This window comes from Ictalurus furcatus, chromosome 5 (assembly GCF_023375685.1).
Source record: "Ictalurus furcatus strain D&B chromosome 5, Billie_1.0, whole genome shotgun sequence".
NCBI lineage: Eukaryota > Metazoa > Chordata > Actinopteri > Siluriformes > Ictaluridae > Ictalurus > Ictalurus furcatus.
Genome location: NC_071259.1, coordinates 24,885,797 through 24,902,002, shown reverse-complemented (window position 1 = coordinate 24,902,002; position 16,206 = coordinate 24,885,797). Strand labels below are relative to the sequence as shown.

At 40.3% G+C, this 16,206-nt stretch overlaps 1 protein-coding gene across 1 annotated transcript; it reads right to left on the bottom strand.

Moving 5' to 3' along the window:
* Positions 1 to 352: 352 nt before the first annotated feature.
* LOC128608029 (uncharacterized) lies at positions 353 to 5,895 on the bottom strand. Its single transcript, XM_053625395.1, has 5 exons — positions 5,267 to 5,895; positions 2,321 to 2,424; positions 2,006 to 2,228; positions 1,829 to 1,879; positions 353 to 1,045 (listed from the first exon to the last, which is right to left on the bottom strand). Exons 1-5 carry the CDS (start codon positions 5,280 to 5,282, stop codon positions 831 to 833), a joined length of 609 nt encoding a protein of 202 aa, XP_053481370.1. The 5' UTR covers positions 5,283 to 5,895; the 3' UTR covers positions 353 to 830.
* Between the last annotated feature and the right edge of the window lie 10,311 nt (positions 5,896 to 16,206).

The following is a 16,206-nucleotide window of genomic DNA, read 5'->3' as shown; positions in this document are numbered from 1 at the left end:
CCTCAACCTTGACAGCTCGGGGAAACACAAGCATGTCAGGAGAAAAAGAGGGCCAAGAAAAAGAAAGGGCTCAAGCCGTTCCCCAGGTACCCAGCAACAAAGACATACCGGAAAATCTTCTGGTTCGGGGGCCGCTAAGAAAGCTGTTCTTGATGTTCTGCTACTCCAGGAAGACCTGTGAGATTTACAACTTGACACGCTGGATGTGAAGGGAACTGAAAAGCTGATATTAAAACATGAACGTTTAGAGAAAGAATGTGATAACATATTAGGTGTTTTGAATCAAATGAGAGCTGAAGCTGAGAGATTGAAGGATCGTGCTAAATACAGGAGAGCCAAAGGCATTAGGCAACTAAATCAGAGATATGGGCAAAGGTATACAGAAGAAATAAAAAGAGCCACTTGTGATTGTAGTACAGAACCCAGGCCCTCTGCCTTTACCAAACACGTAGATGAATTAGAAAAGGCGCTAGGGCGCTTAGAAATAAAACTGAAACGGACCAAGTAAAAGCATACATCCTGTTTTCTGCACACGGCTTCAAAATTAGAGCTCTATACCACAATCTCCTGTCCATTGTGTCTCTCTGTTAAGCCCAAATAAGGGCATGCATCATGTACAGGTACCTCTACAGGTAACTTCAACGCCAGAACATGTAACCCCATTCTGTGACGTTAAAGAAAGCATGGTGGTTTTGTGTGCTAGCCTGGACCCTAGTGCACAGGACCACACTCAAAAAACGTACAAATATCGAGGAAAGGCAAGTGTTTAGTTGCCATTTCCTTGGGTGAAGACTTACTCGTTTTAATTTCTTCTAAAAAGAAAACCATTATCAGACTCTGCGTAGTCTACAGTTGTTCTTTATTTTTGCTTTATATTCTGAGTTAAGATATTTGTAATCCTTTTGTTCTTTAATAAACCGAAGTCCATAAAAAGGACGAATCGTATACCTTACTTCAAGAGTGAATTCCTTTGTTACCAACTTCTTCAGAGAAAGAGAAAGGACTTCAAGGGTTCTCGAGCCCAGCAGCAAGAAGACGCCACCTCCTGAGAAGGTAAGAGGAAGTAATTCTACAAGCTCTATCAGTTGTATGACAGAGTAGCGGGTAGAAGACTAAAAACTGTGAAACGGAATTTCCGGGAAAACTCAACACAGTTTATCTAAAATGCCCAAGTAGTGTGTTTTGACAGAAGATATGTAACTGAACCTGAATATGCTCCTAATGATCAGTCTGTTTGGCATACAAACTTGCAGGCTTCAAGCAGTACTTGGTCAGGATGCAGACATACCCACTTGCCAGAAAAGTCCCTTTTAATAAGATGTTATGAAACTATATCACATGGTTGCCTTTGTGCTGCAGAATCCATCCTAAATTACACATTCTGTGCTGTTTTTCACTTGACAAAAAAAATCCCATGTAAAAGCAATCAACATTTGAATTATTTATGAATTGCTTTAATATCCAAATATGTCTCCTTTTCCAACATACACTGGTACACATACAAAGGTAAACAACATTGGCCAAAGGCTTGGCCTATGTCAAATACACCAAGGACTGCACAATTATATTTATATATGCCGTTCTTGTGTTAAGCATTGACGCCCTCTAAACTAATGCAAATAATTTCATTATCTTACAAATACAGCAACTACAACCTTACTGGTTTTATATATCCTTAAAATATTTCAAATGGATACAAATAATGGGACTTTGGTGTGTGTTTTTCTCTGTTTGCATAGACATACAACCGCTGTTACAGATAAAATAACCAAAAGCAAGACTCCGGCTATGATGCATTGAAACTGAATGGACAGGGCTACGTTTGTACCTTGTAACTGAAAAGATAATTCTGTCATTCCAACATCATTGCTCTGGCAACCTGCAGACAAATAAATGCAGAGAAATAAAAACAAATAAACAAACAAACAAACAAACAAACAGAAAACTATCATGTAAATATAACTCCAAAGTGTGAAACTTGAAGCGGTGATATATGGATCATTACCTTGTGGTAGGCTGTAGTCACTCTGCAGAATGCGATGTCCAACAGGTGGCCACACACAGCAGCGATACATCTCACACTCATCCTGGCTGCACTCAGGCACATGCAGCAGTGACAGATCATTCCCGACTTGATATGAGTGATTGGCAAACTTGTAAAGGTGTGTTGTGTTAGTGTGGATGTCTTTCATTACAAGACCCACCAATGAGCCTGAACTGACTGACACCTGGACAAACAAAAACGATTCAACAGGGGTGATGTTTAATGTACTTACTTTCTTGCCATTTTATTACTGATTGTTGAAATTATTAGCCCTACCTTATACCAGGTTATTTTACGATACTCGACACCCTCTTCCTGGTTTACTGTACATGGGACTTGCAATGACAACACATCAGGCATTGGAAAGATGAGAAACAGCACTGTAAAAAAGGAGGAAAATACACAGGGATACAGTTTCAGCCATGTTGGGAAAAACAGGTGTTGGCCTAGGAAAACACTGTACAAGATTAAATTTGGTCATTTTCTACTATAGCCTATACAGATAAATAGAACCAAAATATCCCCTTTGCACATATAGCATCTCAACCAGAAGTGTAGTTATAGCATTTTAAAGTCTGCTTATCCCCAGTGAAAACTGAGAAAAATTGTATTTAACATTTCATTCCAATTCCACTAAAAGACAACCTAATCTGCTTGTGGAGAAACAACATAATTGGCTAAACCTAACCCTAACCCATGGTGGCTTAGTGGTTAGCATAACCCCAGCATTGGGGGTTCAAATCCCACCTCTGTCATGTGTGCGTGGAGCTTGCAAGTTCTCCCCATGCCTCGGGTGGCCCCCTCTGGGCACTACGGCCTCCTCCCCCTGTCCAAGACATGTACTGGCACTTCCAAATTGTCCATAGTGTGTGAATTGGTATGTGAGTGCAATTGTGCCCTGTGATGGGTTAACACCCTGCCCAGGGTGTCCCCTGAAACGAGGTCACTGGGATAGTCTCCAGGCTCCCTTGTGACAATGTTTAGGATAAGCAATATTGAAAATTTATGGATGGATGCAAGTTTATAATGAGATTTATCACACTTTGATTATCAGCTTCACCCACATCAATCAATGTCTCATCACCTGAGGTAAAAGTCAGTCATGGGATTTAAACAACAGCCTCATTGCCGTCTCTTCAGTCAGCTGAACGCTGTTCACGGTAGGGTTGCGTGGTATACCGGTACTACGGTAGTATTGCGATACTAAAGCTTCAAAATACTGCCGATGCCATTGTATTTTTTTAATCGGTAGTATCGTCAATACAGTAGTACCGTAAGTAATGTTGCGTGTGCAGTTAAGACTATTTCACTAAAACGACACGTTTCACTGTTTTTGCAGAATACACAAAGGTTAGTGACACTTCATTTAACCTAAATCCTTTACCTAAATCATTAAAGACTTCCTGTTTGCTACCAAGTGAGCTAATGTTATGATAACCACTGTGTGTAAATATTAAAATTAGCCATGTTTGCTAATAAGTGAGCTAATGTTATGCTAACCGCTGTGTGTAAATACTAAAACTAGGGTTCCTACAAGGTGCTTTAAAGTGTTTGAATTTGGCTTTTTGAAATTTAAGTACTGGAAACCCTTGTAAATAGCTATTTTCTATCTAGTGGTGTGCTATAAAGTGCCTGAATTATAAAAAGTAAATAAATACGAAATAGCTAAATAACCATAAAGTGTTTATTTTCGATAGAACATTAATACAATCCTTTCACTTAAACTATGGCTGTGTCCGAAATCACGTACTATGTCTATACGTACTGCGTTGCCGTTGAAACAGTGCGTACTAATCAGTATGTGTGTGTATTATGACTACAATTCCGGACATACTACATCCACCATGTTAGCGTTGTTATGTGACCTTCGACGTCATCATAAACACAAAAGTCTTAAACAAGTTAACAATTTATTCGGGTATTGTTAAACAAGTCCTGTTTAACCAACGTTTAATACATAAAAAGAGACAACGCTGTCTTCCGCACTAGTCCCGTTGCATCATGGGATTGTTTGACTCGCATCGGTTTCAAAATCTCGCCGGAAGAAGTATACCATCCGGGTATTTCTCACATACTTAGAATTCGGACATATTACCCCTCTGGCGTACTGCTTTTCGCCTACTGTGTAGTAGGTAAGTATGCGGTTTCGGACGCAGCCTATGACTCCCCACTATAGCCCCTTCCTCTCTCATTTTGACACAGACAGCTCGGGTCCACTTTACAGACCCCTTTAGCGCCTCAAAAAGCACCTAACGACAAATTTAGTGCCTTTGTAGGCAAACCTTAGATACTTTCCGTGGGAGAGTCCCCGGTACTCCCCCCCCGGAGACACCGCTCTTTAATGAAAAATAAAAATTAGCTGCTGTTACTGAGTGAGTAAGCCCCCTTTGTCTGTTTTTATGGTGTACAGCAACGGGAGCATCGCAGCCATTTTGAGAGTCGGTATCTGATTACAAGCGGGATTAATCACACTTCTGTGTACTTTAGTATGTCGATATCCAGCTTGAGCTAGCAAGGTTTTAGACATTTTTAGCAGACTGATTGCACATAGTGCTGCTTGTTGAACTGACTCTTTACATGTTAGCATGTAGGCCAAATAAAAAAAAAAATCATGTTACTTTGATTTTATATATATATATATATATATATATATATATATATATATATATATTGGTAAGTATAATATTGTCAGCAAAGCTAAATTTTGGTCGAAACAACACAATCTCAGGGAAAAGATGTCCCTGTCACTTCATATTCTGGTTAGGCCTGTTGTGTACCTTTTATAATGATTTACAATACATAAATAGTTTTTAGCTTTAAGAGGTAAGCTTTAAGGGTACGCTATATGAAAGGGTTTTTTTTTTTTTTTTTTAAAGTAAAAGACGTGGAGTAAATGACAGCTTGTGTATATCTGAGAGCTCTACCCCAGTGAAAAATATATCTTTTTTTTTTCAGAGTGCTTTATTTTCTGTTTGCACACTGTAGCTGCAACAACACGCAGAATATAGACCTACTGTTGATGGTTTTAAAAAGAGACCTAGTTACTAACTTAGCTAAATGTTAAAAGTTACTCAGTCTATGTATGTGTGTGTCTCTCTCTCTCTCTCTCTCTCTCTCTCTCTCTCTTTTAATTTGTCTGTAGGTGAAAAGATTAACTGGACACAGAGACACAGTTTGCTACCTACTTACTTATAAACACAGTGTAATGAATATTCTACTTACTTAAGTACTGACGCATTTTTGTCTTCAGGTTTTTTTTTCTTCAGTTCTTGGAGTCAACTTTTAGACAAAGCGAAACTGAAAACTGGGTTTAAAAAAGCAGAAGCGGTTGGTGATTGGTAACCACAGGAAGAGTCTGCGCCTTCAAACGGGAGAGCTAGATGTTTATATTATTGCTGTACAGCCTTATATTAAGGCTGTACAGCCTTGCTAGATTTGGTAACAGTACTTAGACCCTTTTAGTGATTTTATTAGAGAAAATGAGTCTAGCGACCTGTTGAGCAGACTTTCCCAACTGTCCAGCTGCTGGCTGTACGAGGAGAGTGAGGTTCGGTCCAAAGCTGCTGGACACACACAAGGACCAATCACTGATCACTATTTTCCCCCGTGACCAATCACTGATCACCAATCTGTTGGCGATATTAACACGTAATAAACAGGAATATATTGCTCTGATATTGGGTTTTGTTCATATAATACGTCATTTAATTAGCTTACGTACATAGTTTTAACCTTTCTCCATTTTTATAGAAAATTTTCAACTTTTTTTTTTTTTTTTTAACCAGGGAATTTGGTCATTTATTTGATTTAAACAATTATATAACCAGTAAGGACACTAATTTTATTCGATCCTGTTTAGAGCAGGTAATATATCTCTTTTACTTGCATTGATATGCACACAGACCAACCACTAGATGGCAGTGTTGTGTTGTGTTTCTATTGAATGCTCGTTATATTTATATCGACATCATTCCTGAGAGCATGTCATAAAATGCAGCTTCATCGAGCATCATTTGATTTACAGTTGGCGTGGAGACCATGCCAAGTTTGAGAAGTCAAACTTTTTGCACATGCACAAAGCATACTTGATGACAAAAGGGGACAGTATACAAGGAGAAAGCACCTGATATCCCCAACTACAGTATGGAGATGGATCCGTGATGCTTTGGGGCTGATTTGTGACTGGTGACTCAGGAGCTCTTGTGAAGATTGATAGCATCATGAATTCTGCTAAGTACCAGGATATTTCAGTACAAATCCTGTTTTTTTCTGCCAGGAGGTTCAGACTTGGCTATAGATATTCATCCATCCATTTTCCAAACTGCTTATCCTACACAGCTTATTCTAGGGAACTTGAGGCACAAGGCGGGGGAACACTCTGGATGGGGTGCCAGTCCATCGCAGGGCACAATCACACACACATTCACATACTACGGACAATTTGGAAATGCCAATCAGCCTACAACGCACCTCTATTGTGCTGGGAGGGAACTGGAGTACCCAGAGGGAAAGTATACGAGGTCTGCGCACACAGAGCGGAGGCAGGATTTGAACCTCGAACTCCAGAGGTGTGAGGCAGCAGTACTAACCACTAAGCCACCATACCAACCAACAAAAACAAAATAATACGCATATTTTACCTTTCTATAAGTCAATAAAGACACTGATGTATGCATAACATACTTGGTAAATGATATAAGGATCAACAAAATTATTAAAAATGTTTTGAATGTGATACTTGATTTGTTATTTTTAATGCTTTGAGGTTTTGGTTTTGCTGTTTTCAAATCATAGCTAGAGGTATTCATAGGTGCCATTGGTCTACAGACATATCCAAACATCTGCACTCTTCTTCCCTTCTCTATATCTCTTACTCCTGACCTTCTATCTTGTTTCTAACCCCCTTCTCTCTCTGAAGTTCTTGGTTTCCTCTGAGGCCCATTTGTAGGTCACAAATGGTTGAAGCACGCAGCCGTAAACCTGTGTTTCCTCAGCAGTAAATTACACTGCTGTTGGAGTCTCTGCTAGCGGAACTCTCTCCTCTCCTCCAGTGAAGGAGAAATTCCCTCCTGTGTGTTTAACCTACTGCAAGACATCCTCACTTCCATCCTGTTGTTGGTCGTTTAGGGGATCCCCTGCTCCCCCCAATCTCCATTTCTCCCCTGATTGCTCATGCTGGGACTGGATGTTTTGCACTTGTCAGTCTTGTCAATAGAGAATCGGGGGATAAGAGTTATTAATAGGAGGCTGAGCAAATGGAAAAAGGAAGACAGAGAGCACCAAGATCACACCATCTGGATGAAACAATGCCTGAGTTACTTCAGGATGGAGCGACACAATGGAGGAGAAGGGGATAGACGGATAGGATAGAAAGGGGGAGAGGAGATCAAGAGACAGAGACCTTTACTTCAATAAATACTCCTTAATTTTTGTTTTAGGCTATTTGCACACTTAAGGCTTTAAAGAATAAAATCAATACTCATTAATAACATACTATATAGTATTCCATTGTTCTTCTTAACACTGGTTATAAGATAAACAATATTAGTTGGTCACTATTACTGTATATATTCTAATAATAATGCATACATCAAATAGTATTTTCAATTCAGATATGCAAGAGAATCCTTGTTTTATTTCCAAATAATGGATTTGTTTACTAATCATAAAACTAAAAAAAATATCAATAAGATGCAAGATTTGTGCTTGTAGTCTATGATTTGTTGGTTGTTATTCACTAAATTGGTTAATTAAACACAGTTATTATGATAATCATAATGAGTCTTTATTGGTCACATATACAGTAGAGTACAGTGAAATTGTTTTCTTCGCATACCCCAGCCTGTCAGGAAGTTGGGGTCAGGGTGCAGGGTCAGCCATGATGCAGTGCCCTTGGAGCAGAGAGGGTTAAGGGCCTTGCTCAAGGGCCCACCAAGCCACCACTGCCTCCCCCATTGTATTAGTAGGGTTTGACATCTCAAAGCCATGTTTCCATGGTTCGATCCTGAGCTCAGGTTCCTGTCTGTACTGAGTTTCACATGTTTGGCCTGTATCTGTGTGGGGTTTCTTCCCATCTCCCAAAAACATACCTGTAAGTGGACTGGATATGCCAAATTGTCTTTAGGTGTGAATGTGTGTGCATAGTGCCCTGTGATCAACTGCTATCCCATCCAGGGTGTATTCCCATCTTGCACCCAGTGTTCCTCTTGGTATGAAAGGCTCTAGATCTACCATAGCCCAGACCAGGATAAAGTGGCTAGTGAAGATGAATGGATGAATGAATAATGTTGTCTTGTGTCATGGCACTGTTGTTTATTTTTTTAAGCTTGCAATTCTTTGATACCAACCACAATCCTAGGTGCTGCTGATAATAACTCATGGACTGTTTATGAGTAACAGATACAGGTCTCAGAATGCACAACATGTCAAATCAAAACTGGACAGCAGAAGGTTACCTCAGATGTCTGTTCTTGGCAGACAGGAATGGAAGCTGATGTGGTCTTCTGCTGCTGTCGCCCCTCTGTCTCATGGTTTTTCCACGTGTTGTGTGTTTTGAGATGCTTTTCTGCTCACCACAGTTGCAAAGAGTGTTTGTTTGTGTTACCGTCATCTTCCTGTCAGCTCAAATCAGTCTGCACATTCTCCTGTGACCTCTCTCATTTACAAGACCACTGCACTGTGGCTTAGTGGCTAACATGTTTACCTAACACCTCCAGGGTTGGGGGTTCAATTCCCACCTCTGCTCTGTGTATGTGGAGTTTAAATGTTCTCCCTGGGTTTCGGTGGATACCTTCGGGTACTCTGGTTTCCTCCCCCAGTTCAAAGACATGTGCTGTAGGCTGATTGGCACCTCTAAATTGTGTGTGTGTGCGTACTTGTTCCCTGCGAGGAGTTGCCACCTTGCTTTGTGCACCGAGTCCCCTGGAATAGGCTCCTCTACGACCCTGTGTAGGATAAGTGGTATTGCTCACTCCTAGGGTATGAGTATTAATTAAAATGCTCAAGTGCAAGAGTGTGTGAGGGTAAAAGAGGTTAGTTCATAGTAGTATGAAAGTTTTCAAAGATGTGTGTGTTTGTGTGTGTGTCCTGCATTAGGTCCCCAAGCTTGTTAGTAGACTCAACTGTGTGTGTGTGTGTGTGTGTGTGTGTATGTGTATGAGGGTCTATGTTTCTGTCAGTGAGCTTGTTCAGAGTGCACTCTCTGGCCTTGATTGAGGATATCCTCTGGATGATCGTTCCCGCTACACACACACTACAGAGGAACGCCCTGATCAGTTCCTTCAGCATGCTCATACAGCCCTTCCACAGCTGGGAGACTTTCCCATGTGAAAACATAGTAACTAGGATGAACACACACTAACATAAGCTCACACACGCAAGTTTCACAAGTGTGTGTGTGTGTGTGTGTGTGTGTGTGTGTTTTCACTGCAGAATGTTCCTAGTGACTGAACTTGTGTTATTTTATAGTTTGGAGCAAGGCATGATGCGTACTAAATGGATGAAAAGTGATGAGGATGATGGCTGTTCGTCTTTCTCCACCCTCTTGCTGCGTGTCTCAATTGTTCGATTGTTTTCTTTCGGAAGCTTTGTCCGCACGACACCATGGCTGACTCCTCACCTCATGGACATAACTGCTGGTGTTTAATGTCTGGGTGGGTCACGTCTCCACGCCGACGGCTTTCGGGACTGATCACGGCGCAGAGTTCGCATTGTACCGCAATTCCCAAAGCAGGGAATTCCTCTACCACTTCCCCACCCCAACACATAGCACAAACAATGTCTGTGTGTGTGTGTGTGTGTGTGTGTGTGTGTGTGTGCAGTACGAGAGAGACGGCAATAGCAGAGTTTAGTGCTTTTTCTTTCAAATCTCCTTCCTCCTCTTTAAGTCTCAAAGGAAATAAAGAATACCCTGGAAAAAAACGGAAACCAAAATATCCAAAACTATTTTTTTGGAAGAACGAGAAGTACAGTAAGCGTCTGTAAGTCATTAGTATCTATGACGTGCAGGTTGACTGAATGGCCATCTCCCTGGTCACTGGGTGTCTGAAATATGCATGTGTATATGTGTGTGTCTGCATGTTTCATGCATTGGGAGTATATGATTAAAATATTATTCCCTCTCCTGCAATTTGTCCAGAATCTTTTTAGCAAACTCAGCTCTGGAGCTGGTCTTCTCTTGAAGAAAACATTCATTCAGGGGTTATAGCTCTGTGTGTCTGTGTATGTACAGTATGTGTGTGTTGCACTGTACAACCTCGCTCCTCAATTAGAAGTGGAACAAAGTCTTTTACATCAAGTCTAACAAATCTTTCTTTTACCTTTTTCTCACCCAAGACCAAATGAACATTCATAATGAAAATTAGGTTCATGATAATACATGAAAATAGATTGAACCATAGAGTAGGAGATTCTGTTTTTGCTCCCTGTTTTTAATAAAGGACTGAAAATTGGTCTGTATCCAAACAAAGAATTTATAAAGGATTTCCCCCTCCAAGTCTTAGCTGCAGCTGTTGCTTGTCCAGCCAACACACACATCTTATAATTTTGGTCAGATTCTAGATGATAAGCTAAGGTTCTCTGATCACATTACATCAACCAATAGATCATGCAGATTGCTTGACTACAGAAACTGCTTATATTCTCATATACACTGTGATCATTTCTAAACTTGGTTAAACCTTTCTAGAAGTTCACTGGCCTTCTATTCTGCTGGCAGAATGAAAATCAACTTATCAGACATTTTCAATCAGCATAAACAAATGGATTATTTTATCACTGCAAGTCTGTTATAAGATTAGTCAGGACACTGTTGGGTTTCTGTGTGTATTGTATCATGAGTTTAGTTGCTGGTGAGCAGAGCAATGGGAAATGGGAGGAGTTTGAGCCCCCTGCTAGGGAAAGCCCAGAGTGTCTACTTTTATATTTTCCATTACCCTCTACTGTAGAGTGTGACATCACAAGTAAATTCAGTGCTGAACATGGGCACCCCCAAAACAGGAGCAAATTCCCATTTTTGGCCTCTGGTAAAAAGCAGCTCTCCACTTTTCTTGCTTCATATGTGACTTCCTTACTGAGGTCACTCTACTGGCCTGCTGTTGCTGTTGCAGCAAGTCAACTCCAACACTCCAGTCCTTACATTTCAGACCACAAAGCATTCTGCACAATATTGTCTATGTAGCTTGGTTCAGCAACTCAACTCATGATTTCAGTTTCCTGACTGTTGGTACGGTATGTTCTTCTCTGAGATCCAAGCATGCTCATCGCCTTCTTTGGTGTCCATGTCCTTGTTTATGGAGTGAGATTCCCTCTTCATCCAAACAGCTTAGAGTTTCCACTCCTTCTACTCCTTCTCACCTTTTCAGACGATAATTAGGATAACACTAGTTACTGAGTAGACCACTCTAGCACTTGTAAGAACTATAACTTGTCTCTTTACGTAATGAATCTCCAAGTACTTCTCAGGTTTAGGATTAGAGCATCTCCCAAATGACTAAATGTGGCTCTCAAATGAAAGCAAGTGTCCATTTAGAAACGTATATTTGTTCATTTTTAGGCAGTATTAGACAGTATGTTACACAGTGACAGACAATAGTAAAATGTGATTGTGAGATGACAGGTGAGTGATGATACAAGTATGCAGACTGCATGATGCTAATCATAGATTAAGATAATAAATGAGGCTAATGTTAGCCTCTTGCTCCAGCTAGACATTTTTACTGAGGCCCCTCAAATCCTTGTCCAATGATGTTGAATTTATTGGTCTTAGTTGCACACATCCTAAATGTGAGCCTTAGAGGAATACAACTGTGGTCCTTATCCAGTAATATGTTTTTTTCTAGACATACTCTATTGTTTTCCTATGTACAGGGCAATTCCCACTATGCACTATTTTAGAAAAAAATTGGGGGGGGGGGGGGTAAATATAGTGAAAAGCCCAAAAGTATTGGGTCTAATTTGTCTGGAATTCTCTCTCTATCTCTCTCCAGTGTCTCCATTCATTTCTTCCTGTGCCATCAACCTGTCTAGTGAATTTGTTGTTCAAATAACTGGATGCTTGTCTTCGTTCACCCCCCTTCGCTTCTTTTTTTCATTTGCTCGTTTGCCTGGTTTTGGCTTCTGGGAGCTATCCATCTGCTGAGTCTGCCGGATGATGTCAAGACTGGAGTTGACCCACAGCAAGGTGTGCGTGTGTGTGTGTGTCTGTCTATGTATGTGATGGTGGTGAGGGAGATGTCCGTGGTGGGGTTGCACATGTCTGTTTTGTTTTCCGGTGTGTCTCAGACATCTTCCTGCAGAACAGCAACCTCTGGGAGCCATCTAGGATCAGATGCCTGGGCCAGCATTACACCCACACACATGCACACAGACACACACACACACAACACTCATGCCCCCACATACACCAGGGAAACAGAAAGAATGAAGACCCTCAATATTCTTTTCCATTATATAGTAATGAAGTTTCCATGCGCATTTGAGCACTAGGGAGTTGCCTTCATTTCGTCCACAATCATTTAATCTGGTTTAGGACTGTTAGGATGAAAACAGGACCTGTGTGCGTGTGTGTGTGTGTGTCCAACCTGGCTGGGACCATTTCCTGTCGGAACTTATTGAAGGATGTTCTCCTCAGAGATGGGCATAATTAAACAACAGTTGGTTAGTAAATGATCAGAAGTGGGCGGGACTGGAGTGTGTGCTGCTAATTATGCCTGTTTACACCTTAATAAACAATAAAAAATAAATATAACACTTAAGGTGTATTATGTTTGCTTGTAGTATCAAAAGGTATGATTTAGGCTAGGAGACTGGAAGACCTTTGTCCAGATGAGGATGGGTATTTCAGTGGACCGACCTGAGTACATGAAAATATACTGTAGCAGAACTACATACTGTATTATACAGATGAAATAACTGTCCATAGTTCAATAATTCTGGCTTTCTAAACATGAACCAAGCAGATGAATGAATGAAAAAAGAGAATAGCTACAGGGCAAGAGACATTAGGTCAGAAAGGGGAGAGTTTTCACAGACTTTCATAGATTTTTCATTTTATTTTCCCTCTCTGGTCTGCTTAACTGAGGTGGATAAAATGAATGGATAAAGAAGTATGTGTTTATCTCCACATGTCAGTTCAAAACATATACTGTGTGTCTCATCTGTTTGGACACTTTGCCACTTGTCAAAAGTGGTAACATGAAAGCTCCACTTCAAAACAAACCATAATCATTTCAAATTGTCTCATATATAGCTATAAATTAATTATTAATGGATAAGCATTAAAAACTATCCCTCGTTGCCATTCAGTCATGTTGGTTGCTTGGCCAGACTTCTGTAAGCAAGGACTTTTATGTAACTGGACCATTACATATTTTTGTTAAATACCCCTGATTTAGGCTATTAGATATACAGTATGATTTTAGGTTCTTTTCACAAAAGTAATGGTACAAAATTCTTCCCCATCTTTTGCTAAATTGATTAATTGATTACTATTATTACCTGCCATATTGATCCTAGTAAAGCTAAGAGAGTGGTGACTCTGCAGTTAAGGCTCTGTGCTGCTGATCAGAAGGTTGAGAGTTCAAATCTGAATATGTCCATCTGAAGCTACCACTGATGCAACACTTGTAACTGTCTCTGCTACAGGCATGTAGTATCATGGCTGACTCTGTGTTAAGCTGGGTTTAGGTACTCATCTTCAGTAAAAACTTTATCTTGGTCAGGGTCACAGTGGATCTGAAGCCTAGTTCAGGAACATTAGGCATGAGGCAGGAATACCCCGTGGATGGGACACCAGTCCATCGGAAGGCCTATTTTTCTGTCTTTTTATGCGTAGACCCGAATATGCTGCTGAATATATACAAAAGTTTCCTTCATTGCTGCATATGCATCCAGGGTAGAGGTCTTATTAGAATTCCACCTTCACTCAGGCAAGTGTGAGTTCATGTAAAAGTGATTGCCCTTGGGTCCTTCTAGACCTTCAGAGAAGGTCCTAGGCCTTTGGATGACCAGAAATTATTACTGTAATTATCAGTTAATTTTTATTTCATAAACTCAACATCCATCCATCCATATTCTGTACCACTTATCCTACACAGGGTTGCAGGGAGCTTGAAGCCTATCCCAGGGTACTTGGGGCACAAGGCAGAGGTATCTTTGATGGGGTGCCAACCCATTGCAGGGCAAAATTGCAGACACTTACACAATTTAGAGATGCCAATCAGCCTACAACGCATGTCTTTGGACTAGGGGAGGAAACCAGAGTACACTCCCGAAGCACAGTGAGAACATGCAAGCTCCATGCACACAGGGCATGGAGAGGCACACCAGAGGTGCGATATAAATGTGCTAACCACTAAGCCACCGTGCCCCCCATAAACTCAACATGCTTATTTTATTTAATCTTTCTGACAATTGTAGTAATAGTTTCATTATGTTGGAAAGAAAAGGGTTAAAATCTTGAAATAACAAAAGGAAAATTATCAGGACTATTTTCTCTGTGTTGTTTCGGTAGATACAGCCAAGTTCGCTCATCCAAAGTTGGGTGGAAAGACTTTTCCACATTTAATTAAGCATAAGTATAACTATAAAGTAACAGTGGAATCAACTAAGTTTTGATTTTCGAGTGCAACCATTTTGTGGGAACCAGGGTACCAAACACTCATTCACACACTCATTCACACATGCTTTTGAACAATGGGAGGAAACCAGAGAACCCTGAGGAAACCCAAGCAGACATGGGGAGAACATCCACCCAACAGTAGCCTGCGCTTAGGATCACACCCTGGACTCTAGAGCTGTAAGAAGGCAACGCTACCTGCTTCCCTCCAGGATTCCAGCTTAAGCATAACTCAAGTTGAAACAGCACCATGCTGTCGAATTGTTTTCTTTAACGCCTGCTTGTATGTCATTGTTGAAAGGCAATGTTTTTCATGAGCAACTTAATCGTCATATTGCCAAAAACGCATGTCTTGGGGGGAAAAGCATGTACCCTGTTTACTCTAGTCGAGCCAAGTTGCTGTCCAAATCCTCAATGACATCTCATAACTTTTCGGCATCCTTTAATTACATCAAAGTTTGCACTTAACCATGTTCCGCCTTCTGTCCGAGCTTTACCTCCTTCCTTTAAGTCTGATAAATGTGGAATAATTATTGAAGACAATGGGCACTAAACATATGTCAAGGGACATTGGGTTGAACTTATCTGACCTCTAAGAATTATCAGAAATTTTTGGAAAAGTGCCATGACCACCCCAGGGCTGCTGTATGCAACAATCAAAAAAATAAACATACACAGAGATTGCATACCAATACCCGTCTGCCACATGTAACACTTCCTGGTAGAGGTTTTATGTACAAAAGCTGGAACGTGATATTTTTAACTCAACTATGTAACCTAGTCCTGACATTAATTTTTAAGTAATGATTAACACATGATGGCACATGCTGTTATAGGAAATGAATCCAAGACGGGATGGTGTAATGTGGCCCAATAATATTTTCCGTTAATTATGTGTTTTATTACACTTTACACCACAGCAGTTTGCCAAGAATTACAATTTTAATTTATTAATGAATGACACCTCATGCTTTTGAATCATTTATAGTTAAATATTGTGGAATGTCAGCGAGACAAGTTATCTTTGTGGAGTGTCATTGAGACTGTTATCACTTGCATTATAGCATATAAAAACAGTTGTTCTCTCACCAACATCTTTTTTTCCATCTCTTGAAGTTAACAAGACAAAAACTCAGCTTGTCATGTTTTTGAGAAACTCCAAAGGGCAAAGTCGTCTGTCCTGAAGACTTTCAGACTTTCCCATGTCTGAAATGTTACTGACTCTTACATTGTGCAGACACTGGAGTCTCCTTCCCTAAATGTTTAATAAATAACTGTACAGAAATCTTCACCATATCAATGATGATATGTTTTTCTTTGTTAGTTAAGAACACTTTTATTTTTAAGCTTAGATTATGTAGGGCATCCACCATACAAGTCCCTGTGAATGAATTGATAATACAGAAACATTAACATATGATTATTTGAATTACTGCCGGAACTACTGTCAGAGCCATGCTGTTATAGAAAATGAATCCACAACTTCTGAGCAATCAGATTTGAGAATCTAATAGCACTGTGGTGTAATATGCTACATATTTTAGAC